The sequence below is a fragment of the Xenopus tropicalis genome, chromosome 7 (assembly GCF_000004195.4).
Source record: "Xenopus tropicalis strain Nigerian chromosome 7, UCB_Xtro_10.0, whole genome shotgun sequence".
NCBI classification, from domain to species: Eukaryota; Metazoa; Chordata; class Amphibia; order Anura; family Pipidae; genus Xenopus; species Xenopus tropicalis.
This window is the reverse complement of record NC_030683.2, coordinates 30822116-30848285: the sequence shown is the minus strand read 5'-3', so window position 1 is coordinate 30848285 and position 26170 is coordinate 30822116. Positions and strand designations below refer to the sequence as shown.

The 26170-nt window shown below is 37.0% G+C and overlaps 1 protein-coding gene across 3 annotated transcripts in view; it reads left to right on the top strand.

Moving 5' to 3' along the window:
* The window catches only part of fbxw4 (F-box and WD repeat domain containing 4), a 125918-nt gene that overhangs the window by 75323 nt on the left and 24425 nt on the right, over positions 1–26170 (top strand). For 2 of the 3 annotated variants that reach the window (XM_002936770.5, XM_031906009.1), the window contains exon 6: positions 3956–4021. The exons of the other annotated variant lie outside the window; for it this stretch is intronic. In XM_002936770.5, the coding sequence (XP_002936816.1) occupies positions 3956–4021 (66 nt within the window). The remainder of the gene's footprint in view (positions 1–3955; positions 4022–26170) is intronic. 3 annotated transcript variants of the gene reach the window in all.

Below are 26170 nucleotides of genomic sequence, written 5' to 3'. Positions count from 1 at the left end.
TAAAATGATCCAATTCGCACCTCCATTGAAGCAAAAAAATGTATGTCCAAATTAAGCACAGTTTGCCATTACATATACAAATGTACATCTGCATTTGTACAGTTCCTGCAGTTATGCTAGAATTCTTGAAATAATAACTGGGTGATTGTTTTGTGAAAGTGAACGACCCCCTTAATATGTATGCAAAACAAACAGTACTATTAATTCAAAAACAGGTATGAGATCCTTTATACAGGAAAGGTGATGTACCGTGCTAGGCAGTCAAAGTGTTTACTGGGTAACCCTTTTGAAATAAAAAATAACAAAAGTGGTATAAAGGTGATACCTTTATTGGCTAACTAAGATAACCATAGCAGCTTGAAAAAGGAACTAAAATGTTCTGAAAGCTTGCTATGATTATCTTAGTTATAGTTATACCACTTTTGTTATTTTTTATTTCAAAAGGGTTACCCTGTAAACATCCTTTATACAGAAACCCATTATCTAGAAAACTCTTAATTACCGGAAGGCCATCTCATATAGACTCCATTTTTAGCAAATAATTCACATTTTAAAAAAAAGTTATTTCCTTTTTCTCTATAATAATAATACAGCACCTCGTACTTGCTCCCAACTATATATAGATATATAAAGATATAATTAATTCTTACTGGAGGCAAAACAGTCTTATTGGGTTTCATTAATATTTTAATTATTTTTTGGTGTATTTAATGTATTGAGATCCAAATTATGGAAATACCTATAGTCCAGAAAACCCCAGGTCCCAAGCCTTCTGGACAACAGGTCCCATACCTGTATTTCCCTCCACACACTATTTCTTTAAAAACTTTTGGCCAGATAAAAAAAACAGTTTCAAAAATTGGTTACAAATATCTGCCATATAATTGTAGCTATAAGAAGTTATATACTTTTCTGTTTCTGCAACAGGGATTTATAATGGTTCAAGAAAACCTAATACCTAGTACATTTATGGAAATTGTGCTTGTAATTTTCTGGATAAAGGTCCATTTCATAATTTGAATAAGCATGCTTTAATGCTACTAAAACATTTAAACATGAAGAAAAATTAGGATTGTTTTGCCATCAGCATGGATTTATGCAGCTTTGCTGGGATCAAATACAAAGTACTGCTTAATTATTAAGGAGAAAACACATTATTTTGTGTTTAAACTCTATGGGAAATTTAACTGCCATTTTTAGAGCTTTATGATTAATAAAAATGCCTGTATTCATCTGCATAAATGGTAATGAGAACATTTATGTATGTAGTTTTTAACTATACATTTTTAACATAACAGCTTTAATATGGCTCCAACTTGTCAAACTGTTTCCTGTCTTTGAGGGAAACTGTTTAAGGTGTGTTCATTTAAAAGAATTTTATAATGCTTAGCATATTATTCTGAAATGTTAAAGAAACTATATGAATATAGGAAATAAAGTATTTTATTTTCAAAGAAAATCTGTCACACAAACTGATGCAAGGGCAATCTTATAAAAGAATAAAGAAACAAGGCTGTTGTAGTGAAGAAGAAAAGCAGTGAAGTGGAAAGATCAAGGTGCTGGGAAAACCACAGGTATCTTGGTGGGACAGAACGCCTTTACTAAACCAGCGGCTCAGTATGCACCTGGGGAAAAGAGCTAAAACAATATAGGGAGGGGAACTCATTTTTGTAGCCTACTTCTAACAGAACAGACTGGATCAAGTTAGAAGAGGTGAGAAAAGGGGGGCTTGGGGATGATTGGGCTATTGGTGGGTAGAGGCATTAATCCCTACCGCAGGCCTACTGGGAGGTCAGATTTGGCAGAGTGGCAGGGATTAGAGAGTTGGTTCCCTCCCATCTCTCTTCACTAATGACTTACCTTGACTCTAATTTAGACCTGTGGTAACAATCAAAGAGTGATCTTGCATACCTTCTTCAAAGCTCTTTATTTCTCGCCTTTGTTTTCATCTTTTTTTTTTTTAAAGCCTAAAGAAATTGCCTGCTAGAATTGTTTCTGAGAGACTGGTATGTTACTTGCCACAGTAATTGGCTTTGCTGGTTATTAATGGATTAGAGAAAGAAGGAAAAAAAGGAGTAAAATAATATATTACTTTGTAGTTTACTGCTGCATTGACAATAAGGTTAACCAAGTGGAAGGTCAACTGCTACCGACAGTATCTTTTTTTCCCATATTCGCACTTTCTCTGCATTCTGTATGAGGTTTTTATAGCCGTGCTGCAGTACTTTGCAATTGGAACATTATATGATAACTTATAATTATTCTAATTATAATTACAAAATACTGTGATACACTGCAGTACCATCAATATAAACTTTGTACAGGTATGGGACCTGTTATCCAGAATGCTCGGATTTCCAGATAAGGGGTCTTTCCATAATTTAGATCACCATACCTTAAGTCTGCTAAGAAATAATATAAATATGAAGTAAACCCAATAGGATTGTTTTGCTTCCAATGCGGATGAATTATATCTTAGTTGGGATCAAGTACAAGGTACTGTTTTATTATTACAGAGAAAAAAGAAATCATTTTGAAAAGATTTGAATGATTTGATAACAAGTGAGTCTATGGGAGATGGCCGTAATTCTGAGCTTTCTGGATAATGGGTTTTCAGATAACGGGCCCCATACCTGTATATTGTCTGCATTATAAAAGCATTTTTACTACAGATATGGGATCTGTTTTACAGAATGCTCAGGGCCTGGGGTTTTCTGGATAAGGGGTCTTTCCATAATTTGAATCTCCATACCTTAAGGGCTCTGGCACATGGGGCGACTAATCTCCCCGTGTGCCAGAGCCCTAAGTCTACTACAAAATCAAAAGCATAATAGGATTGTTTTGCCTTTAATGAGCATTAATTATATCTTAGTTGGGATCAAGGTATTGTTTTATTATTACAGAGAAATAGGGAAATATTTTTTCAATTTTGAATTATTTGCTTAAAATGGAGTCTATGGGAGATGGTCTTAATTCTGAGCTTTTTGGATAACTGGTTTCTGGATAATAGATTATCCTGTATTAGTTTATAGATTTTAATATCTAATATTTTAGCATGATAATTGATTTTGCACAGATATTGTATCTATTTTCCAGTTACTTCAATTTGTGGCACTGCCATTTCCATTATTGTCTATTCATGTTGTAGACTGATTTGCTTTTTTTGTAATATTGTATTATATTACATATATATAGTGTTTTTAATAGCTTTAGCCAAGAGGACATGAAGCGCTTCCGCTTTTGGTGTAGAGAAAATCCACCGTGTGCCCCCCTGGCCTTAATGCAAAGTGCATCAAATAACAAAAAAAAAATCTGGGAATCCTGGATCTTCCAAAGGGGGCAGGACTTTAATAAAAGTCATAACATTTTCACCAATGACTTTTATTAACCATTAATGTTTATTTAAAGTAGGTATTTGATGTATGTTCCTCATTATACTGTAGGTGTCATTTACTTCCCACAGACACAGTAGGGCTCATTTATAAACACTGGGCAAATTTGCACCTGGGCAGTAATCCATAATAACCAATCAGTAATTAGCTTTTTTATAGTGCCCACTGCAGGTAGAACAACAAAAGCAAACATATGATTGGTTGCTATGGGTTACTGTCCAGGTACAAATTTGCCCAATGTTTATAAATGAGCCCCAGTGTGCAAAGTGCACACTGTGTTGTTCTCTCTACAGAAATAAACTGCAACTTGGGTCTAGTGCATGGAGAATATTAACTGCTAAGTGGAGTAACAAGCATAGAATATGCACAATTTTTACATATTTAGGGTCACCTTGTGTGTCCATTACATAATGCATACATATATGCATATGTATAGTGAACCTGTTATAAATACAAACCGTACAGCATACTCCTTAAAATCATCCATTTAGACATGTAAGGTCCATTTTATTTTTTACAGACATAATGACATAAAGTGTACCCAATTTCATTTTTTCCTTTAGTTCATTTATTACCGGGACAGCGTGTTGTGGCCATACATCACCTCTGAGGATTTGGGATCTTCAAAGGTAATAACTACATGTCCGCTTATCTTTTTTGCACTAAAATTCTATAGTAAAGAAGTCACCAAAACGGTTTTATTTCAGGCAAATATTGTAAATGAAACAGATAGTGAATAAATGTATATATTGGGTGATACAGTCCAAACCTACATGAATTTTTGAAATGAATATACAGTAGCATTTTCACATTTGTATCTAGAAGGGTGTTATGGCATTAGGTAGGCAAGTGGGTATAAGTTTGTATTCAGGTGAAAGTACCGTATTTTTCGGACCATAAGATGCACTTTTTTTCCCCCAGAAGTGGGGGTAAAAAGTCCCTGCGTCTTATGGTCCGAATATAGCCTACAGATATACTTTAAAAAAATGTTTTTACTTGCCCGTGTGGTCTCCGTGCAGGGCCCTCCTCTATTTACCGGCGCTTAGCTCTGGCGCTGTGCGCATGCACAATGACGCGCATGCCCATACGCATGCGCGTCATTGTGCATGCGCACAGCGCCAGAGCTAAGCGCCGGTAAATAGAGGAGGGCCCTGCACGGAGACCACACGGGCAAGTAAAAACATTTTTTTAAAGTATATCTGTAGGCTATATGCTGGTACAGGTGGGGGCAATATGTTGGGTGCTGCTGGTACAGGTGGGGGGCAATATGTTGGGTGCTGCTGGTACAGGTGGGAGGCAATATGTTGGGTGCTGCTGGTACAGGTTCGCTTTTAATGCACATAAAATATTTTAGGACAGTATTTGTTTCAGAATCTTTTTTTCTTCATTTCCCTTCTCTAAAAACTGGTGCGTCTTATGGTCCGGTGCGTCTTATGGTCCGAAAAATACGGTAAACCTTACTTTTTAGCTTAAAAGTACCATTGTGATTCAACCAATACTGGGTTATACATTTTTTAATGTAAATTTTTTATCTATATTTAACATTTTGGTTATAATAAAATTAGTAAATTTTTTAGTATCGACTACAAAAGCTCTCTAGGACTTCTTAATCTTTTGAGACTTTAAGGGGTTGTTCACCTTTAGAGTAAAGGTGGCCATACACGAGCCGATTGTAGCTGCCAATATCGGTCCTTTGGACCGATTCGGGAGCTTATCGGCCCGTGTAGGGGCAGGAACGAGGGGCCTGGCCGACCGATATTCTACTTCGAATAAAAACGAAATAAAAAACAGGGAATGTCACCATATTTATTAAAAAAAATCTGATTAAAAAATGTTGATTGACTAAAACCGTGTAAAACAACGTAAAAACCTCAAATTCATATTTTACTCATTTTTTAATGGGTCGACAAGCCCAACAAATATAGTGCAAATTTTGCCTAGAATCTTGCAAGCTTTTCAAATGGCAGTGTTTAGCATCTAAATTTTTTTAATAGATACAGTAAATTAAAAATGTTTAAACGATAATGGAATTTCATGATTTTTATCATTAGTTTTGAACATGTGTAAATCCTTCTAATAGAACTGAATTTGTAAATAAGGATCAAGTTTAAAAAAAGGTTTAAAAAAATAGTATTGAATTCAAAAGAGAATACGATGGAACCAACACTAACAGGGTTCATTTATCAAAGAATGAGTTTATATTTATTTTTTTTTCATGAAAAATATTAATTTTTTGTTGATCGGGAATTCTTGAATTGCATTACCATTAGAGGCAGATTTATTAAAATATGATATTAGAGCTCACAACAGAAAAATTCACCCACTCACATTCATTCTTGTGGGATTTTTAGAAGCATATATATCAAATGATGAAACTTTTGATCTGCCCCTTGACTATGGGAGCCTCAGTCATTGTATGAAAAATGTTCTGTCAGTCAAGACAATGCAAGTATTTCAAGAACAGAAAAAAATTAAAACATTCTTTGTGTCATTACCTTAATTTTTAATCTCCTTTGGGGCAGCAACTGATATGGATAATGTATAATCTTGGCTGTTTTCTAAGGGAGAAGGAAAGCTAACCGGGCATTATATTGCCAGTAGATTAGTCGCAATAGTGCACCCTAGAACACTATAATTATTCTGCAGAATGCTTTACCATACCTGAGTAATCAGCTATAGGAGCTCTGTTTAAGAAAGCAGTTATTTTAGCTTGGTCTAACTTCACTTCCAGGCAGCAGTGTGTGCAGGCAGGGAACAGCTCTCAGCTCAGATTACATCAGAGAGGGGAGGGGGAAAGAGCAGAAGGGAGGAGGAGCAAACTGAGCAGGCTCGTGCCGTGCCCTGAAGGATTTTTCCGAGACAAGGAAATCTGACACACAAGATTGTGTACACAAAATAGAAGGAAAAAAAATGGTGTTTCTTTTCACTGAGTTCTGTAAGTTTTTATGGCTGTATTTTCTTACAAAGCTTACTTAGTTTTTACTTTTCTTTCGCCTTTAATTTAGTTATTGTAAAGGAAGGAGTTGCACTTTCATTAATATAATATGAGTGAGTAATATGCATTTGAAACTGGTGTAAGGTATTTCTTTACATTTTTGGTGAATCTCTCCGATTTTGCATCAATGGACTTCCTTGCTATTAGATTCCTTTACACCTAGGAATGCTAGACAAACCCACTCGAACTTCTCAAGGTCTTCTAATCCCACCTTATGGCTTCTGGCAGGAGGCAAATGTATGGAGACCAGATAAAAGATACTACAGACCATCAAAAAATGGTAGCTCTAGGGAAAAGACGCAGAAGGGGCAATATTTACTGATATACAGTGGTGTGAAAAACTATTTCCTGATTTCTTATTCTTTTGCATGTTTGTCACGCTTAAACGTTTCTGCTCATCAAAAACCGTTAACTATTAGTCAAAGATAACATAATTGAACACAAAATGCAGTTTTTAAATGAAGGTTTACGTTATTAAGGGAGAAAAAAAACTCCAAATCTACATGGCCCTGTGTGAAAAAGTGATTAAAAAATAACTTAACTGTGGTTTATCACACCTGAGTTCAGTTTCTGTAGTCACCCCCAGGCCTGATTACTGCCACACCTGTTTCAATCAAGAAATCACTTAAATAGGAGCTACCTGACACAGAGAAGTAGACCAAAAGCACCTCAAAAGCTAGACATCATGCCAAGATCCAAAGAAATTGAGGAACAAATGAGAACAAAAATAATTGAGATCTATCAGTCTGGTAAAGGTTATAAAGCCATTTCTAAAGCTTTGGGACTCCAGCGAACCACAGTGAGAGCCATTATCCACAAATGGCAAAAACATGGAACAGTGGTGAACCTTCCCAGGAGTGGCCGGCCGACCAAAATTACCCCAAGAGCGCAGAGACAACTCATCCGAGAGGCCACAAAAGACCCCAGGACAACATCTAAAGAACTGCAGGCCTCACTTGCCTCAATTAAGGTCAGTGTTCACGACTCCACCATAAGAAAGAGACTGGGCAAAAACGGCCTGCATGGCAGATTTCCAAGGCTCAAACCACTTTTAAGCAAAAAGAACATTAAGGCTCGTCTCAATTTTGCTAAAAAACATCTCAATGATTGCCAAGACTTTTGGGAAAATACCTTGTGGACCGACGAGACAAAAGTTGAACTTTTTGGAAGGTGCGTGTCCCGTTACATCTGGCGTAAAAGTAACACAGCATTTCAGAAAAAGAACATCATACCAACAGTAAAATATGGTGGTGGTAGTGTGATGGTCTGGGGTTGTTTTGCTGGTTCAGGACCTGGAAGGCTTGCTGTGATAGATGGAACCATGAATTCTACTGTCTACCAAAAAATCCTGAAGGAGAATGTCCGGCCATCTGTTCGTCAACTCAAGCTGAAGCGATCTTGGGTGCTGCAGCAGGACAATGACCCAAAACACACCAGCAAATCCACCTCTGAATGGCTGAAGAAAAACAAAATGAAGACTTTGGAGTGGCCTAGTCAAAGTCCTGACCTGAATCCTATTGAGATGTTGTGGCATGACCTTAAAAAGACGGTTCATGCTAGAAAACCCACAAATAAAGCTGAATTACAACAATTCTGCAAAGATGAGTGGGCCAAAATTCCTCCAGAGCGCTGTAAAAGACTCGTTGCAAGTTATCGCAAACGCTTGATTGCAGTTATTGCTGCTAAGGGTGGCCCAACCAGTTATTAGGTTCAGGGGGCAATTACTTTTTCACACAGGGCCATGTAGGTTTGGATTTTTTTTCTCCCTTAATAATAAAAACCCTCATTTAAAAACTGCATTTTGTGTTTACTTGTGTTATCTTTGACTAATAGTTAAATGTGTTTGATGAGCAGAAACATTTAAGTGTGACAAACATGCAAAAGAATAAGAAATCAGGAAGGGGGCAAATAGTTTTTCACACCACTGTATATTCCAGTTTGGTGAGATTCTTTAAAAGGACACTTAAAAGGCTATAAACTGTCTGTTGGTTAAGTATTTATTCTGAGGGTATAGTTTTCATTTAAGCTTCAGAGAATTGTCCCGTGTCATAAACACTTGGTAATGCTTCTTAGGGAGAAAAACAGAAAATATTTCCTTTTACCACTTGTTCAAAGCCACAGAAAAGTGTTTATTTGGCTAAATGAAAAAAGGGAAGTTGGAAGTGATATTTATTGTTTATTTGCCAAATTATTATATATATTATTATTCAATTTTCCTTTTCTAGTGAATGAATGCTTAGTTTCTAGAGGGGCAAGAAAAAAATACGCAGAACGTGCCATCTCTAACTGCTTTTCCCAGAGAAGCTGAAGCAGATAATAAAGCTGTAGTAAATAGGATTAAGGTATTGAACAGGCAGGATTTAGTCTGATCTTTCAATAATGGCAAAGCCTGATTTGAAGGGCGAATCATGAAGGAGAAACAATGCAGTCAACGCAGGGCTTGATGCTGTTGGCTTAAATTCCTGATAGAGTTTTTCTTTACAACTTTACTGTCAGATAAAAAGTGCTGATTTTTTTAGGTATAGAGCCTATCCAGCATTCAGTCTGCGTTTAGCCCTGGAAATAATGATGCAGATTTTAAAACTGAAAGGGCAGGAATGCCATAACTTGTTTAGGTTTAAGAAATAAACACATTCCAGAGGAAATTACAAGAAAAGTTTTCCATAAGTGACGTGGCACCATAATCATACATTAATAATTGGCTTCACAAACAGGATTTTGCCATAATTATCCCATATATATGTATACAGCACCTTCATATTGCACAGTGCTGATCAGAGACCTATAATCATTCTCAACAGTCCCTGTCCCAGTGGAGCTTACAGACAAGTTCCTTATTACTGCAGACTAACACATACACTAGGAGACAATGTAAAGAAACATAGGGGACTGGCCATGAAGAAATATTATATGGGCCTTATTCTGATCACCCTTTGTCTAGAAAGACTAAACGGTAAGGTTTTGTTGGCATACCATAGGTCATAGGTACAGTAATCCTTTAATGATGCTGCTGAAGGTAAAGAAAGAAAAGGAAAACAAAAGGTGATTCAAAAATACATATGCTTTGCCATATAGTTTTTAACTATGCCAATATGCTATAGGCCCTTTTAAATTAGATTATGCCTTTTGAAACATGTTCCTGCATAAAGCAAACAACTGTTTAAGAACTGAACAAGTGTGGGCAATGTACATTTTGGCTTTTATGTATTAATTAAGGAAACATTAAGAAAAATAAGCTTTTTTCCATATGTATTGCTTGTCAAATAATTACATATATCCTCTAATTAGGTGGAATAACTAATATTTCTGAAAGATCCAAAATATCCATGCTAAATAGCCCAGTTGTGGTCCATTTAAATTCCTATTATTCTGTCTGAAGATGTAATGTCTTAAAAATGTTGTCATTACAGTTGTTTCAGTTATTTCAGCCTAAAACTTTTTGCCTGATAATCTATCTCTTCCTAATTTATTTTAAATAACCCAATAGGGGATTATGCTATAACCAATCTTGTGTGTGCATTCATTATTTTAACTGCACTAAACAAGTAACAGTTGCCTGATGTTTGGTCATCATGTGTTGCTGCGGGGTGCCAATTTACTTTGGGTATCAATTTGTTAGAAACCACACTGGGGGAGGCCCAGTGTGCTTTTTAAGTGAAGAGATCACTGCAGTTGACCATTGAAAGCACAAGATCCCTTAATGAGGCAGGAATGAGTTGCAGGTCAGACCTATAATTAACTTTTGCAGTGCCAATAAGTCAGCTTCATTTTTTTAATTGCCTTTAGTTATGTTGTCAAAGATAAATAGTTTTTTCCTATTCCTGAGGAAGGTGCCGGTCACTATAGGTTACTTAATGTTATTCTTTTAGCTAAGAGTAGTAACAGGAATGTTTTATCTTTGCTTTGGAGTGTTAGCTGGGTGATAGCTGCCATTCAAAATATAGCTGCTCCCTCGTTTCTGGGATCTCTTCACATGGGTGGTGGGTTTTTTCACCCTCTACCTTTTATAAATGAACCCTAAATATAAAATGCTTTTAAGATTAAATGGTCTTCATGTTTTGGAGCCCAGAGACCTGCTGCTTGAATACAGCTTTCACTAATTTAGTTAGCTCTGTATTGGTAAAGAGCAGTAAGGGGGCGGCACGGAGGTGCTAGATAAGTGAGCACTTATGTGTACATTTTTAGTATAATTGCTTGTAAAGTTACCTTTAGTGTACCACACAGCAACCAAAAATACCTGTCTGGTCATAGAGAAGTGAAACTTAGTTACTGAGCATAGGTTGCTAAACATGACAAATGGAAACACTCAAGTTAAACTGTGCTAATACAACTAGAGTTAAAGAGATCAAACTGTTTACTTGTGAGAGCAAACACTAGTGCACGGTTGCATAATGATTAATTCACTCAGACACCTGATTTACTGCATCGCCTGCTGTTCCTGATCCGGTGTGCAAACACTTAAAAAGTCCTTCAGCACTGCTAAAAGCGCCGTACAAATACTTGTCTCATTGCTAAGCATTTATAAGTTGTTTCTCAATTGGAAATCAGTGTTCGTCTTCAAGACCTGCTTTGAGTATTAGGTTTATCCAGCTTTACTTTTGATCCTTTAGTTCTCATACCTAAATATAGAAAAATATATATTTTTCATAATGTATTCATTTTTTAAATTGTGAATGTGAAAAAGCATGCCAGTACCAAATGTGGTTTGTGGAGATTTCTGACTGATCAGTAACACACGGCAGTACAACACTAGATTCTCAAATCATCACACTACAAATTATTACATATTTTACTGCATGGACAAAAAGGCCCCAAACAGTTGCCTGCCCCCCCCCCCCCCCCCCCCAAAAAAAAATGTATATGTTTGAAATGTACACATTCTACCAAATTTAAAATGGGTAACTATTTCTTTCTACTAGAAACATAGGCATAAACAATGCAGAATGCAGTTAAATAACAAAAAAACTAATACAATTTATCAAAGCAACAAAAACATTAACACAGTGATATTCCCAGTTCCACTAATCTCATTTTTATTTCTTCGTCAAAATCTAATTACGGGCATTTGGTGTTTATTTTATAATCATGCACTTGCATTCCTAATGAACACAGTCAGTATAAAAGTACAGTTTACTGCTTTGTATTGGAAAATGTAAATAATTCCCACTCTCAAGATAACACAAGTAAACACATAAATATCATTACAGGAAAAGAGGAGCAAAAAATATTTTCAGTCAACGTTTTGGTTCTATCAAGAAAACCTCAGTACAAACCAGTACAAACCAAAAATATACCGCTTCTTCAAACAACCTGGGCTAGTAATAGAATCGCACTACCGACTTCCTACACTTCCAAGTGAATAAAATATCCAGGAGAAAGCTGAAGAAAGGCTGAGATAGTGACATGGGTTCAACCCCTAGACTCCATCCAAATAGGAGTCTCTCCCAAATCTTACATGACACAATGAAAAAGGCATCAGTACCATCAGCATCTTTTTTCTATATATTTCTTATTAATGTGATCTAAAACATCATCTGATTCTCAAACAAGATGCACCCGAGCGTAGCATGTAGGAGCGTATGGCGCATATTCTCGGCAAGTGTTTTTTGGCTTGCCGAAAATAAACGCTATATGCATTGTGTAGCATGAGCCTAAGGACTAATTATATCTTAGTTGGGATCAGGTACAAGGTACTGTGTCATTATTACAGAGAAAAATCAAATATGCTTTAAAATTTTGAATTATTCAATTAAAATTGTGTCTATGGGATATTGCGTTTCCATAATTCGGACCTTTCTGGATAACAGGGTTGCAGATAATAGATCCCCATACCCGTACCACATTTTGTGGAAGAAATGCTATGTCTTGATGTCTTTATAAAATGGGAGCCACCTTTGTGAAGAATAGGATACTCTCTTAACCTTGGAGGGATGTCCGTAGCAGAGTACAGCAGTTATACTCAATTTCTCTTTTACTTCCACTTGCAGGACATGTATTCTTTATTAGGTAATATTCATAATGTGTTCATCTAATTTACACATGATGGATTTTATTAAATGGCTATATTTCCAAGCATGTAAAATGACAATCTCATTTTTCTTTTTCTTCTAATGCTCTTAGGCTAATGCAGTTTCAGTTTTAGTTTTTATTAGTAAAACAATCAGCTATAAATGCTGATCACCAGGCAACAAATAAAGCCAAGCGTCCTATTATTCACTTTGAGCAATGGCTGCTGGTCGGACTGTGAGCGTTTTGTGCAGAAAACAAGCACAATTACTGAAGTGCCTCTTCAGCAGATTGTAGGATCACAACAGTTTTTTTTCCCCCTTCAGCTCCATTTCAGTTCTTATTTAAAGGATTTGGCTATTTAACTGGAGTGTTTCATTAGAGGAATTCACTGAAAAGTTACATGCTACAATGTAATACTATACTTAGAATTCTAGTGCTGTCCCAGATCTGTGAGTAGCTCCAAAAGCAAAGCCCTGGCTCACAGGGGTCAATGACTAATTCATTATCAGGGAGTTCTGCAATATGTGTTGCACTTCTCTCTCCATCGGCTAAATAAATACAGACAGACCAGGCCCATTCTTTAACTCTTTTACTGCCAAGCACGTATGGCATACGTGCTGGCAGTAAAAGGGCTTAAACGCCAACGACGTGTCTCATACGTCGTTGGCGTTTAAGCGCTGCCCTCTGCAGCGGCGGCATGTGCCGCCGCTGCAGAGGGCTTCTAACAATGACAGCCCCCCTGGGCAATGTGCCAGGGGGGCTGTCATCAGGGTCCTGCGAACCGATCGCTCGCAGGACCCTCCAGGAAGCAGCAGATGCGATCGCATCGCATCTGCTGCTTCCTGCTTCCTCCCTCTCCCCCAGCGCCGGCCCAAATGACGAAGGAGGCGATCGGTCTTCAGGAACAGGTAAGGACTTTTTTTTTTTATTGCATTTACACACTTTTACACACTTATACACACATTTACATACATTTATACACACTTACATACATTTACACACACTTACAGCACACATTTTAGCATTTTTTTATTTTTTTATTTTTTTATTTTTTTTTTCATTTTTCACACTTTTATACACTTATTTACACTCATATACACACTTACACACTATCACACAACTTTTACACATGTACACACATGTATACACAAACACTTTGGTTTTTTTTTGTTTTGCTTTTTTTTTTTTTTTTTTTTCATATTACCACTTTGTTTTTATTTTCTTTTACCTAAAAACTGTTTATTTTGACAGCGTAACTATTGGATCAGATATTCTGGCCACTAATTACACTGTCATGTAACTTATTTTGTTGTTTCACTGATTTGCACAATTTTTGTGGTTTTATCACATTTTATCCCTATATAAGTGTTCCTGATCTGTTTTTAGCGTAGCTTTGCCAGGTGTAACTTTGGTGTACAAAAATAACTTTACCTATTTTGAATTCATCAGAATGTGTACTTTCCAAAAATATATGGTTTTCTGGGGGTCACTGTATAGTTAGGGGGGGGTTACTGCACATAATACACTGACGGGGCTCTGTGTGCAAAAGCTGAGCTGGCAGGCGAGAAATCCTTATGCGCTATTTTCATTTAGGGTTCAGTACATACCGCAGACTTTGGTATATCTATGCATATTGGGCATCAAACTGTTCAGTAGGCCTCTGGTGTTCCTATTTGGGGTGACTTGCCTTTGTACGCAAGAAATTGTGTGAGATAAATGCGGCAAATTGCAACATTTTTAGGCGATTTTCTGAAATGTCATAAAAACCGATAACTTTAGGAAAGCTTTGCGGCTTGGTACTTTGGTGTAGAAAGGACTCTTTACCCTTGTTGGATTTGTCAGAATGTGTACTTTCCAAAAATATATGGTTTTGTGGGGGTCTCTGTATAGTTAGGGGAAGTTTTGGCACATAATACACTGACAGGGGGCTCTGTGTGCAAAAGCTGAGCTGGCAGGCGAGAAATCCTTATGCGCTATTTTCATTTAGGGTTCAGTACATACTGCAGACTTTGGTATATCTATGCATATTGGGCATCAAACTGTTCAGTAGGCCTCTGGTGTTCCTATTTGGGGTGACTTGCCTTTGTACGCAAGAAATTGTGTGAGATAAATACGACAAATTGCAACATTTTTAGGCAATTTTCTGAAATGTCATAAAAACCAATAACTTTAGGAAAGCTCTGCAGATTGGTACTTTGGTGTAGAAAGGACTCTTTACCCTTGTTGGATTTGTCAGAATGTGTACTTTCCAAAAATATATGGTTTTGTGGGGGATTTGTATAGTTAGGGGAAGTTTTGGCACATAATACACTGACAGGGGGCTCTGTGTGCAAAAGCTGAGCTGGCAGGCGAGAAATCCTTATGCGCTATTTTCATTTAGGGTTCAGTACATACCGCAGACTTTGGTATATCTATGCATATTGGGCATCAAACTGTTCAGTAGGCCTCTGGTGTTCCTATTGGGGGTGATTTGCCTTTGTACGCAAGAAATTGTGTGAGATAAATGTGACAAATTGCAACATTTTTAGGCAATTTTCTGAAATGTCATAAAAACCAATAACTTTAGGAAAGCTCTGCAGATTGGTACTTTGGTGTAGAAAGGACTCTTTACCCTTGTTGGATTTGTCAGAATGTGTACTTTCCAAAAATATATGGTTTTGTGGGGGATCTGTATAGTTAGGGGAAGTTTTGGCACATAATACACTGACAGGGGGCTCTGTGTGCAAAAGCTGAGCTGGCAGGCGAGAAATCCTTATGCGCTATTTTCATTTAGGGTTCAGTACATACCGCAGACTTTGGTATATCTATGCATATTGGGCATCAAACTGTTCAGTAGGCCTCTGGTGTTCCTATTTGGGGTGACTTGCCTTTGTACGCAAGAAATTGTGTGAGATAAATGCGGCAAATTGCAACATTTTTAGGCGATTTTCTGAAATGTCATAAAAACCGATAACTTTAGGAAAGCTTTGCGGCTTGGTACTTTGGTGTAGAAAGGACTCTTTACCTTTGTTGGATTTGTCAGAATGTGTACTTTCCAAAAATATATGGTTTTGTGGGGGTCTCTGTATAGTTAGGGGAAGTTTTGGCACATAATACACTGACAGGGGGCTCTGTGTGCAAAAGCTGAGCTGGCAGGCGAGAAATCCTTATGCGCTATTTTCATTTAGGGTTCAGTACATACTGCAGACTTTGGTATATCTATGCATATTGGGCATCAAACTGTTCAGTAGGCCTCTGGTGTTCCTATTTGGGGTGACTTGCCTTTGTACGCAAGAAATTGTGTGAGATAAATGCGACAAATTGCAACATTTTTAGGCGATTTTCTGAAATGTCATAAAAACCAATAACTTTAGGAAAGCTCTGCAGATTGGTACTTTGGTGTAGAAAGGACTCTTTACCCTTGTTGGATTTGTCAGAATGTGTACTTTCCAAAAATATATGGTTTTGTGGGGGTCACTGTATGGTTAGGGGAAGTTTTGGCACATAATACACTGACAGGGGGCTCTGTGTGCAAAAGCTGAGCTGGCAGGCGAGAAATCCTTATGCGCTATTTTCATTTTGGGTTCAGTACATACCGCAGACTTTGGTATATCTATGCATATTGGGCATCAAACTGTTCAGTAGACCTCCGGTGTTCCTTTTTGGGGTGATTTGTCTTTATCTGATCTTTATCAAGAAATTGTGAGAGATAAATGCGGCAAATTGCAACATTTTTATGCGATTTTCGAAAATGTCATATAAATCTGCAAACTTAGGAAAGCTTTACAGCTTGGTACTTTGTAGCAATAAGAAATATTTACCCATTATAGATTCGGGGGGATGTGTATTTTCCAAAAATATATGGCTTTCTGGGGTGAATGTACTTTTTTTGTAGCATTATCCCACATAAAGGATGTAAATGTGTTGATTTTGCAGGAGCTGAAATGATAGATCATATGGGGGTATGTTCCCATTGGGGCCCCTACATGCCACATACTTAGGTAAACCTATACATATTGGGCATCAAACTGTTCAGTGGACCCCTGGCGTTCAAATTTAGGGTGTTTTATCTTGGTACCTAACACTATGTGGGAGATAAGATGCTGCAAAGTGGAAGCTTTGAGGGGATTTTTGGAAATGTCATCAAAATTGCTAACTTTAGAAAAGCTGTGCGGCTTGGTTCTTTGGAGTAGAAAGACATGGGTACCCATTTTAGATTCGGGGGAATGTGTACTTTCCAAAAATATATGACTTTCTGGGGTGAGCGTACTTTTTTGTAGCTTTATCCCACATATAATGATGTAAATGTGTTGATTTTGCATGAGCTGAAATGACAGAAATGACAGTATATATGGGGGTATGTTCACATTGGGGCCCCTACATGCCACATACTTAGGTAAACCTATACATATTGGGCATCAAACTGTTCAGTGGACCCCTGGCGTTCAAATTCAGGGTGTTTTATCTTGGTACCTAATGCTATGTGGGAGATAAGATGCTTCAAAATGGAAGCTTTGAGGGGATTTTTGGAAATGTCATCAAAATTGCTAACTTTAGAAAAGCTGTGCGGCTTGGTACTTTGGAGTAGAAAGACATGGGTACCCATTTTAGATTCGGGGGAATGTGTACTTTCCAAAAATATATGGCTTTCTGGGGTGAGCGTACTTTTTTGTAGCTTTATCTCACATATAATGATGTAAATGTGTTGATTTTGCAGGAGCTGAAATGACAGAAATGACAGTATATATGGGGGTATGTTCACATTGGGGCCCCTACATGCCACATACTTGGGTAAACCTATACATATTGGGCATCAAACTGTTCAGTGGACCCCTGGTGTTCAAATTCAGGGTGTTTTATCTTGGTACCTAATGCTATGTGGGAGATAAGATGCTGCAAAGTGGAAGCTTTGAGGGGATTTTTGGAAATGTCATCAAAATTGCTAACTTTAGAAAAGCTGTGCGGCTTGGTACTTTGGAGTAGAAAGACATGGGTACCCATTTTAGATTCGGGGGAATGTGTACTTTCCAAAAATATATGACTTTCTGGGGTGAGCGTACTTTTTTGTAGCTTTATCCCACATATAATGATGTAAATGTGTTGATTTTGCAGGAGCTGAAATGACAGAAATGACAGTATATATGGGGGTATGTTCACATTGGGGCCCCTACATGCCACATACTTAGGTAAACCTATACATATTGGGCATCAAACTGTTCAGTGGACCCCTGGCGTTCAAATTCAGGGTGTTTTATCTTGGTACCTAATGCTATGTGGGAGATAAGATGCTTCAAAATGGAAGCTTTGAGGGGATTTTTGGAAATGTCATCAAAATTGCTAACTTTAGAAAAGCTGTGCGGCTTGGTACTTTGGAGTAGAAAGACATGGGTACCCATTTTAGATTCGGGGGAATGTGTACTTTCCAAAAATATATGGCTTTCTGGGGTGAGCGTACTTTTTTGTAGCTTTATCTCACATATAATGATGTAAATGTGTTGATTTTGCAGGAGCTGAAATGACAGAAATGACAGTATATATGGGGGTATGTTCACATTCGGGCCCCTACATGCCACATACTTGGGTAAACCTATACATATTGGGCATCAAACTGTTCAGTGGACCCCTGGTGTTCAAATTCAGGGTGTTTTATCTTGGTACCTAATGCTATGTGGGAGATAAGATGCTTCAAAGTGGAAGCTTTGAGGGGATTTTTGGAAATGTCATCAAAATTGCTAACTTTAGAAAAGCTGTGCGGCTTGGTACTTTGGAGTAGAAAGACATGGGTACCCATTTTAGATTCGGGGGAATGTGTACTTTCCAAAAATATATGACTTTCTGGGGTGAGCGTACTTTTTTGTAGCTTTATCCCACATATAATAATGTAAATGTGTTGATTTTGCAGGAGCTGAAATGACAGAAATGACAGTTCATATGGGGGTATGTTCACATTGGGGCCCCTACATGCCACATACTTAGGTAAACCTATACATATTGGGCATCAAACTGTTTAGTGGACCCCTGGCGTTCAAATTCAGGGTGTTTTATCTTGGTACCTAATGCTATGTGGGAGATAAGATGCTTCAAAGTGGAAGCTTTGAGGGGATTTTTGGAAATGTCATCAAAATTGCTAACTTTAGAAAAGCTGTGCGGCTTGGTACTTTGGAGTAGAAAGACATAGGTACCCATTTTAGATTCGGGGGAATGTGTACTTTCCAAAAATATATGACTTTCTGGGGTGAGCATACTTTTTACTAGCTTTATCCCACATATAATGATGTAAATGTGTTGATTTTGCAGAAGCTGAAATGACAGAAATGACAGTATATATGGGGGTATGTTCACATTCGGGCCCCTACATGCCACATACTTGGGTAAACCTATACATATTGGGCATCAAACTGTTCAGTGGACCCCTGGTGTTCAAATTCAGGGTGTTTTATCTTGGTACCTAATGCTATGTGGGAGATAAGATGCTTCAAATTGGAAGCTTTGAGGGGATTTTTGGAAATGTCATCAAAATTGCTAACTTTAGAAAAGCTGTGCGGCTTGGTACTTTGGAGTAGAAAGACATGGGTACCCATTTTAGATTCGGGGGAATGTGTACTTTCCAAAAATATATGACTTTCTGGGGTGAGCGTACTTTTTTGTAGCTTTATCCCACATATAATAATGTAAATGTGTTGATTTTGCAGGAGCTGAAATGACAGAAATGACAGTTCATATGGGGGTATGTTCACATTGGGGCCCCTACATGCCACATATTTAGGTAAACCTATACATATTGGGCATCAAACTGTTCAGTGGACCCCTGGCGTTCAAATTCAGGGTGTTTTATCTTGGTACCTAATGCTATGTGGGAGATAAGATGCTTCAAAGTGGAAGCTTTGAGGGGATTTTTGGAAATGTCATCAAAATTGCTAACTTTAGAAAAGCTGTGCGGCTTGGTACTTTGGAGTAGAAAGACATGGGTACCCATTTTAGATTCGGGGGAATGTGTACTTTCCAAAAATATATGACTTTCTGGGGTGAGCGTACTTTTTACTAGCTTCATCCCACATATAATGATGTAAATGTGTTGATTTTGCAGAAGCTGAAATGACAGAAATGACAGTTCATATGGGGTATGTTCACATTGGGGCCCCTACATGCCACATACTTAGGTAAACCTATACATATTGGGCATCAAACTGTTCAGTGGACCCCAGGCATTCATATTTAGGGTGTTTTATTTGGTTACTTTATGACCTGTAGGAGATAAGATACTATAGACTAGAAGCTTTGAAGCGATTTTTAAAAAAAATCACAAATTTTGATAAAAACCAATAACTTTAGGAAAGCATTGCGACTTGATAGTTTGGAGTAGACAGACAGTTGTGCCTATTCTGTATTCCCCAGAATCTGTTCTTTCCAAAAATGTACAATTTTCTGGGATAAACCTTCTGTTAGTGGAATTTTGGCCTTGAAATCCAAAGTATGCAGTTTTTTTGGAGCAGTGCTTTGGGAATTTGGTAGTGTACTGCTGGGAGTTTTTGACCTATACAAGTGAGAAATCTCCATAAAACTATATATATTTGGTATTGGCACGTTCAGGAGACATGGGACTTTCCAAATCAGTTGTATATTCGTGCATAAAATAATTTTTGTTTCTAGTATGTGTGATTATATTATGGAAAATTTGATTTTTTTTGCATTTTTAGACATTTAGAAGCCTATATCTTGTTACAGAATTGGAATTACACAAAAATTCTACCATATTTTGAAAGCTTAGGTTGTTCTGAAAAAAACGATATATTGTTTTCCTTGGTAAACTAAAAGTCCCCCCGAGGAAAGGCCCCTAAAGTGAAACAGTGCAAAATGTTCAAAAACTGTCTGGCAATACAAGTTCCGCTTTGACCAAAATGGCTGGCAGTAAAAGGGTTAAAAGTCTTGTCTGAAATATTGGTTATTTTTGTATGTTTTGATAGGTTTCTTAAGCCAACTGTGAGTTAAACAGATTATTTTGTAACAGTGATTACACAAGACAGAGCAAGAAGGTGGAAGCATGTTTTCCTTTACTTTATCAGTTGACTTCTGTTGTCTGCTAGTAATATATAAAGTAGTGCCTGGTAGTAATGTTTTGAGGCTAGTTGGGTTACACGAATAATTAGACGAAAAATGATTGTCTGTAAAAGATAGTATAAACTAGACACCATGATGACGATTATGGAATGCTTACCATATACCAGTGTCTTTCTTTGCCACAAATACCTAAAGGACTTGATGTTTACACAATTTGGAATGGCAAAATACTTCTTTTGCTTTTACATCTTTTACAGATTACAGTTATGCCATAAATCTGAACCACTTCAAACCAAATAAGTGTACAATATATGAATAAAAACTGATTGTTTTCTAGCAGCATCAACTCCTGTAGATACAGTCTAAAGCAGTGGTTCTATGAGGGCTGGTGCAGTGCTTGTGGGGAAGGGAGGGGCAAATTAAAGTGAGATTTGGGGTGAACAGGTGTCAAAGATATTCTTGGAATTATGATTAATTACTATATAGTTTATGTATGTGGGTGTATAAATAGGTCTGTATATGTATGTATGTATATGTATGCACTGGGGTTTATTTGGAAGGGTTGGACTGTGTAGCTAATGCAGGACTATATTATTAATGTGGTGAACTAATGAGGTCCCTCTATAGAAGTTTTAAAGTGGAAGAGTCCGTTCTCTGCTTCTGGTCCAAAATAAGCAAGTTGCTCTAATCTTCTTGCTACAGGGCAACTTGCAGACTTTTCAGCTTTATAGCAAAATAAGCACACTTTGTTTCTGACTTTAGTTTCCCTTCAATTTCAGCTGGAAATGTTGACTAAGCTTTCAAGGGAATGTATCACTGGCTATGTAACCAGCTTTGTTGTCTTTTTAAAAAATAAAAACACATTATTGTATGGTATGGACTGGGTTATTGGTATAGCAATAAGCCAGTCTGTTTAAATAGTACAGAAATAATAGAAATAATATTACTATATTTCAGAGCTTGGATGAGAGATTTCTGGATACCAATAATAAGTTTTTGAGGTTGAAAAGACAGGTGTTTGTCAGATTTTGCTCATAAAATAATATATATATATATATATATATATATATATAAATTATCTTCTGAATATATTATCCTAATCAAAGTATGGATAAATTCAGTAATGCTTAAAGACTGCCCTGATATAATATGTAAGTATGTTCCGGTGTATTAAAAATGATTGATGACCTTTTACTTGTTTGATTCTTTGGTACTTTAATATAACCATTTAGGCAAATGGCACACAGGGTTTCTTGGCCACCTTATATTGAGATTATATAAAATGTATTTTAAAAAAACTATACTTTTCTTTTTGTATCTGAAAGCCCTCTGTCAAGTGGCATCTTCCACTTCTATCAGTGAGGGGTAAGAGTGTTTTTCTGGCGAAAAAAACTTTACATGTGCCATAGGCCTTAGCTGTTTTGGGAATACTACAAACCTAAATATATAATTAACAAGTATTGTCCTGACAAACTATTTCTGTATTCCAAACACCTTGTGATATAATAAATTATATGATTTGTGTGTCACGTTTTTCTGAAAGCTAGAATCTGATTTCTGTCTTCAACTTCTTTCAACTAAAAGTTTGTTTAAATGAATTGTTAGGCTTCTTGTCTGTTCCAGCATTTGAATTAATACAAGGGATGACCTATATATGCATGTAATGTGTCACATAGCATACATATATGTTGAGTGGGGGAACAAAGGATGACATAACAATGCTTTTATTTATGTCTGTTGCCTGTGAAAATTAAACAAAAGAAATTACTTTGGGTTTAACTTTGGATTTTTAATTTTTGGTCTAAACACTTGCAGTCATTTTAGAGAAATATCCGAACACATAAAAATGGGACTATTACTAGACAATGTCAGTAACATAGAATTATACTTTTTAATAGACCCTTGTGTAATTTCCCTTAAATAAAAAAAGCACTAAGGGTCTGACCACCCAGATATGCTTTCTCCAAAGCAGTATTCTTTTTTTCCAATATATAAATATAAAATAGCAGGTTGTCTATTACACATTCTTAGACTAAAGCATAAAATGGTAAATTTTGTTCACTCTAATAATGAAAGAAAGGCTTTTATAATCGTTTCTTGTGATTCATCATTTGTCTTTTTTGTTGAGTTTAATTCATCGCCATTTGGTATCTGTTTGCCCACTGAGGATGCCTGCAGATGCTTTTTCTCTTTTAGAACTCAATTGCGCTCTATTCCCACACAAGTGGTACAGTCTTTGGGTTCTGTATTAACTACCACCTCCACTATTTCCTTCTGGAAATCACAGTTTGATAGAACGGCCCATTACAAAGGAGGAAAATTCTTGGCATTCTTTACACATAAAAGAGTTAAATGGCTGAATTTGGGGGTCACCGTGTTATACAAATTGCAATCTAATTGTTTTTACAAGAACACACGTGTGATAAGAAAAGGAGCGGGAGAGAAGAAAAGGAGACAGACAGCTTGGTTTTTGTTTTTTTTTCCTTGTGGTTTTTATTTTTATGTCCTCTGTCTCAAAAGTTTTGGGCAATTGTTATGTCCCCCCATGAGCGAGAGAGAACATTGGCCTATCATTAAATTAGTCCACAAGCAGAGGGGCTCGGTGCCATTTCTGTTTGTTTTCCTAAATAAAAGGCCCTGTGGGGGCCCTCTTGCACCATCCTGGCTTTATTTGAAGAAGCTGCCTTTTCCCATAGCCCAGCATGGCCATTTATTCTCTGAACTTAACCTTACGGGAACTACAACAACAAAATGTGTCAGGGTCTCTTAGCAAATTGTATCTTTTTTTTATTGGGCCATTTAAAATGTGTGTGGGCTAATTCAGTGAAAGAAGGTAAGCGCCCATTAAGTGACCCAACAATCTTTAAAGAAAAATGTTTTCATTTGTTTTGTTTCTTGTACCCAGTTAAATATTGTTAAATAAAGAATTATTTTTTTGTGTGTTGTTTTTGTTTAAATCCTTGGAGTTGTTAAAATGTGAATTATTCAGTTCATCAACAACTGGAAACCATGGTTTGTAAACTGTGGGCATAAAGTTAGAACCATGAGAAAGTTGCACTAAACATACATTGATACTACATTTCCAGTAATGTGTTGTAAGGCATTTTAACACATGGACAATCATTCAGTCTTTTAATTTGAGTTATATCTGTATCTTGTTGGGAGCTAATTTCAATCATTAGTTCTTTTAATTAGAATGCTTGGGACCAGGGTTTGTTGGATAAGGAGTCTTTCTGTAACTTGGATCTCCATACCTTAAGTCTACAAAGGAACATTTTAACATGAAATAAACCCAAAAGGATTGTTTTGCCACCAATATGGATTTATGCAGCTTAGTTACCATCAAGTACAAGCTACTGTTTTCTTTAAGACAAAAAAGAAATCATTAAAAAATAGAATTATTTGCTTAATGGTCTTGGAGAGATGGCATTCCCATAATTCAGAGCTTTATTGATAACAGGTTTCTGCATAAAGGTTTAAGGCATTAAGCCTTTATGGTAAAAGGTTTGGTAATAAACCTCTATACTTATCAGCCTTTAAATACCAGGTGCTATGAATGCAAAAATAATGACTTTTAAATTATGAATACATTTTTTCTAAAAAACCTACTACCCTTTAGCCTTTTGGATAGTGACTAATAAATCCAAGCCCCCTCTCATGGTATGATATATTTAGGGGTGTTATGCACTCACTCTGTTTTTAGTATCGTGACTGCTTCTGTCTCTGTAAAAATGTAAAATAAATCTCTACATTATCTTTTAACAGTCTTTTAATACTCTTGATATAGCTACCACTAATGAAATTTTAAGACAATAGTTTGAGGAGGTTCCCCTGTGATGTCTAAGGACATTCTCACGTACAATAATACATATGATTTGCACAAACACTGTCGGGGCTCAATGTTGATAAAACATACGGTCATACTTGAGTTATTAGGCGACGGTCAGGTGTGGCTGTTTCTCAGCCTGCTGGTATCGCTGGTCCCTCTGGGGGGTGGGGCAGTGGCAACGATGCTAAGCTAAGCCACTAAAAGGACAATATTTGGGGATAAATACTATTTGCTTTCCTAGATACAACTGTAATCCAAGAACTATGGTAGAATGGCTTATACATCAATGTTTTCCTGTATCTGTAACCTTGTTATTAACTAAAGTGGTGCCTTGACCAAAGGTTGCACCTTTACAGTCCACTGGTGCACCAGTGGTCTATGGGAACCTTCTACAATGTGAAAAAGATCATCTTTGCCAAGAAAATTCAAGCCACAAATTATAAACACCGAGAATAAAAATAGCAATATTTCTCACATGTGAGAGACACTGGAAAATAAAAGCAATATTTTCACATTTTTATAAAGTTACTTTTATGTGTTGATTTAAGAACTGTTATAGTGACTGGAGCATGGGATATGTTGCAGGGTTTTGTTTATTTAGATGAATGGACTTGACAGAAGTGAGGTGGGAAGCTATTTGTTTGTGAGAGCAAGACTTCAGAATGTGCTTTTTGTGGGGTTGTGGGTGTTTTTAATTTTCTAACTTTTTGCAAATGTGAGTTATCTCCAGGCACACCGATTTCCTTCAGTATAAAACCATACAGGAATGTTAATTGGCTCCTAATAAAATTGACAGTAGTTTGTGTATGTGACAAGAACTTTACATTGTAAGCTCTGCTGGGACAGGGACTGATATCAATGATAAAGAATCTCTGTAAAGCTCTGCGAAATATGTAGGCTCTATATTAGTGGTTCTCAATCTGTGGGTCGGGACCCCTTTGGGGGTTGAACGACCATTTCACAGGGGTCGCCTAAGACCATCGGAACACATATTTCTGATGGTCTTAAGACCATCACAGTAAAAGGAAATGCTGTCATATTCAGCATGTATAATAATAATACATAAAGAGCAAATTATATATGGCAATACGTATGAGGCACTAAATAAGAAAATGTCCAGCTTGTAACAAAAAAAGTGAAAATTCCATTTGACCGGCTCGTTTATGGCATTCTCAAAGACTACAGAGCAACAAAGTGATTAAGCCATTTAAGGTCAGTGAGCTACTAAAACTTCCCAATAACATTCTAGAAATAAGAGCTATTCTGAAAGCAATCAGGCACTTTGCCAGTCATCAATAAGGAAAGCACTGCAAAATCCTCTTAAAAACTTGATGGTGGTGTCATATCTCAGCCATCAGTGAAACAAAAAAAGCTTCTAAGCACTAAGAGGTTTTCAGAACTCTAAGTTGGTAGAACTATTGGTTCTAAGTATGTCAGCGGTGTGTATTTTACAGGAGGAGAATATGCTGCAGTTCTTATCAACCAGGAAAAAAACACAGTTTTAAAAATTATCCCACAGTTTCATGCTTTTTCAGCCTGAAACCTAGCGTGAATCAGTAAACTCACATGGGATTTCCTTTATAATTGCCTGAGCCGAAAGCTTGGGCAATCATAAATCAGGCCCTACCAGTTCCACCTTCGCCATTGTGTCATGACTGATGCATCTGATATCACATATGAGAGGTAATACATCTTTAAAGTCTCAATCATGGGGAGGGAGAAGCCTGCACCAAAAATCATCTCCACCACAATGTAATTTCGCCTTCACATTGACTCCGAATTCAGTGAAATACAGCAATTTTTTCAGCGAAACTAAACAGGGCAGTTTCGCTCATCACTATGAAATTAGTGCTTTACCTTTAATTTAACTTTTATTGTGTCATAAAAAGTCCTATTCCTGGCAACTTT